General features: G+C 41.5%; 1 protein-coding gene across 1 annotated transcript; it reads left to right on the top strand.

Annotated features, from left to right (window-relative positions):
* Positions 1-46: 46 nt before the first annotated feature.
* Positions 47-802, top strand: LOC121965944 (tyrosine-protein phosphatase non-receptor type 7-like; the record flags this gene model as incomplete). Its single annotated transcript, XM_042516051.1, has 2 exons — positions 47-528; positions 644-802. Coding segments are annotated over exons 1-2 (252 nt in total), but the record flags the coding sequence as incomplete, so codon positions are not given.
* Positions 803-2,441: the final 1,639 nt, after the last annotated feature.

Raw genomic sequence — 2,441 nt, 5'->3', positions numbered from 1 at the left:
TGTGGTCTCTTGTTGGCCCCGTGAGTTGGGGGTCTGCATGCTCTCTTGTTGGCCCCGTGAGTTGGGGGTCTGATGTGGTCTCTTGTTGGCCCCTTGAGTTGAGGTTCTGAGTTGGTCTCTTGTTGGCCCTGTGAGTTGAGGGTCTGACGTGATCTCTTGTTGGCCCTATGAGTTGAGGGTCTGACGTGATCTCTTGTTTGCCCCGTGAGTTGGGGGTCTGCATGCTCTCTTGTTGGCCCCGTGAGTTGGGGGTCTGATGTGGTCTCTTGTTGGCCCCGTGAGTTGAGGTTCTGAGTTGGTCTCTTGTTGGCCCTGTGAGTTGAGGGTCTGACGTGATCTCTTGTTGGCCCTGTGAGTTGAGGGTCTGACGTGGTCTCTGTGCTGCTGCAGGGTTATAAAGGAGCTCAGAGGGCCTTCATCGCCACCCAGGGGCCAATGCTGCACACGGTGGGCGACTTCTGGGACATGGTGTGGCAGGAGAGGAGCAGCGTCATCGTCATGGTAACCAGGCTGAAGGAGAACAATGAGGTGAGGAGACAGGACTCGTCCTCCTCTGTCTCTTCTGTCCCTCTGTCCTTCTGTCTCTTCTGTCCTTCTTCCCATCGTCTTTTTCTTGTCCTTAACATGTCGGTGTTTTCTGCAGAAGTGCGAGCTGTACTGGCCCCAGCCGAGGGAGAGGAGGAGCAGGGTGAAGGAGGAGGAGGAGGAGGAGGGAGAGACGGGACAGTTCGGCAGATTCGTCCTCCGAGTGAAAGACAGTCGAGAGAAAGACGGGTTCACCGTCACCGACATGGAGATCCAGGTACAGGACACTAATTACATTACTTGAGTCTGAGGTACTTTACTGGAGTATTTCCATTTTATGCATTTTTATACTTCTTCTCGCCTACGTCTCAGAGACAAATATTCTGCATTTTACTCAACTACATGTATTTGATAAAATTAATTATTTTGCAGAGTCAAAATAATGCTGAAAAATAAATCAAAAAATAAATTAGAATATATTTTTATTAAGATCAACTTTATTCGTCCACATGGAGAAATTCACAAACTGCAAATAGTTTTTGTACTTTTAGTCTCCATAAGGTTTTATAAGAGACATAAAACAGCATCAAAACAGAGCTTATTGATCAAAAAAAGAGCCTGAGGAGGATCCACCACACCCCCGACAGAGGACACAGCTGAGACACTGAGACGGATGTCCTAAAATCATAGAAACGTTCTACAACCCTTCAAATGTCTTAAAATCCTAAAAAAAATAATCCTCAAATCTTAGAAATGTCTGAAAGTCAATGAAATGTCCAAAAATCATTGAAACGTCTTAAAGTCCTAAAAATCTCAAGTCCTCAAATCTTAGAAATGTCCTGAAGTCCCTGAAATGTCCTAAAACCCGAGTATTGCCTAACATCCTAGAAATGTCCTAAAATCCTTGAGACATGTATGGGGCCGCTGTGATTGGCCCCTGGCCTTCTGCCATTTTCCTTAAGTGTCCCCCAAACAAAGCGGGTTGAGTGTCCCCTCTCTAAAACATCAACAATTACAATCCAACAATATATCTATTATTCTGCAGGATGAGTACTTTTATTTTTAGTACTTTTAACACATTTTGAAGCTTTAACTTTTGTAATTTTATTTTAGTAAGATCTTGAAGTCTTGACTTTTACTTGTAACTGAGTATTTCTATTCAGTTACTCATAAATTGTCTTCTTTGTAACACGGTAAAAACCTAAAAGACAAAAATACAAACAAATATAAAAAGTTCTTCCAAATTTTCACTGTTACTTTAAATCATCATAATGCATCAGAAAGTGTCGGCAGTCTGCGACACGTTGATACACATCAGTGAAATATCCGCCGCGGTGCAGGAAATGTTATCAACGTATTTTAAAGATAACATTGCCATAGAAATGAGGCTGCATCCTGGAGGAGATTATGCTTTATTTATAATAATATTACACATAATTCATATAGCAGCTGCAACACTCAAAACATCAATGTGATTCCTGCAGAAATGCACCGACTCCATCACTTCATCCCACCTGCACAGGTGAAGAAAGAAAAGCTGCAGCTTCCTGTGTAAGCAGCTCCATCTGCCGGACACTTTTAATCATTACAGCATTAAAAAGACTTAAAAAACTATTTTATTCTTTATCATAAAGATACGTTTTTGCGTCTGCAGAAGGAGAATTATATACTGAACAAAAATATTAAAATATAAAAGTCAAGATCTAAGACGTTCTCATCCACTTAGAGGAAATATTCCTCTAAATTCATGTTAGTGAGCACTTCTCTATTTTTTCGACAGAATCCACCTGACAGGTGTGTTTGATTAACCCTTTGTAACCCGGAGCGACATCACTTTTCTAGTTCTGCCCAAAATTATCAAAAAATTTGTGAAAAGTACAAGAAAGTCACATTAAAACTGGAAGGAAATAATAATA

Source organism: Plectropomus leopardus, unplaced genomic scaffold (genome assembly GCF_008729295.1).
Source record: "Plectropomus leopardus isolate mb unplaced genomic scaffold, YSFRI_Pleo_2.0 unplaced_scaffold22468, whole genome shotgun sequence".
Taxonomy (NCBI): domain Eukaryota; kingdom Metazoa; phylum Chordata; class Actinopteri; order Perciformes; family Serranidae; genus Plectropomus; species Plectropomus leopardus.
Note: the sequence above shows the minus strand (reverse complement) of the source record. Positions and strands in the feature narration are given on the sequence as shown.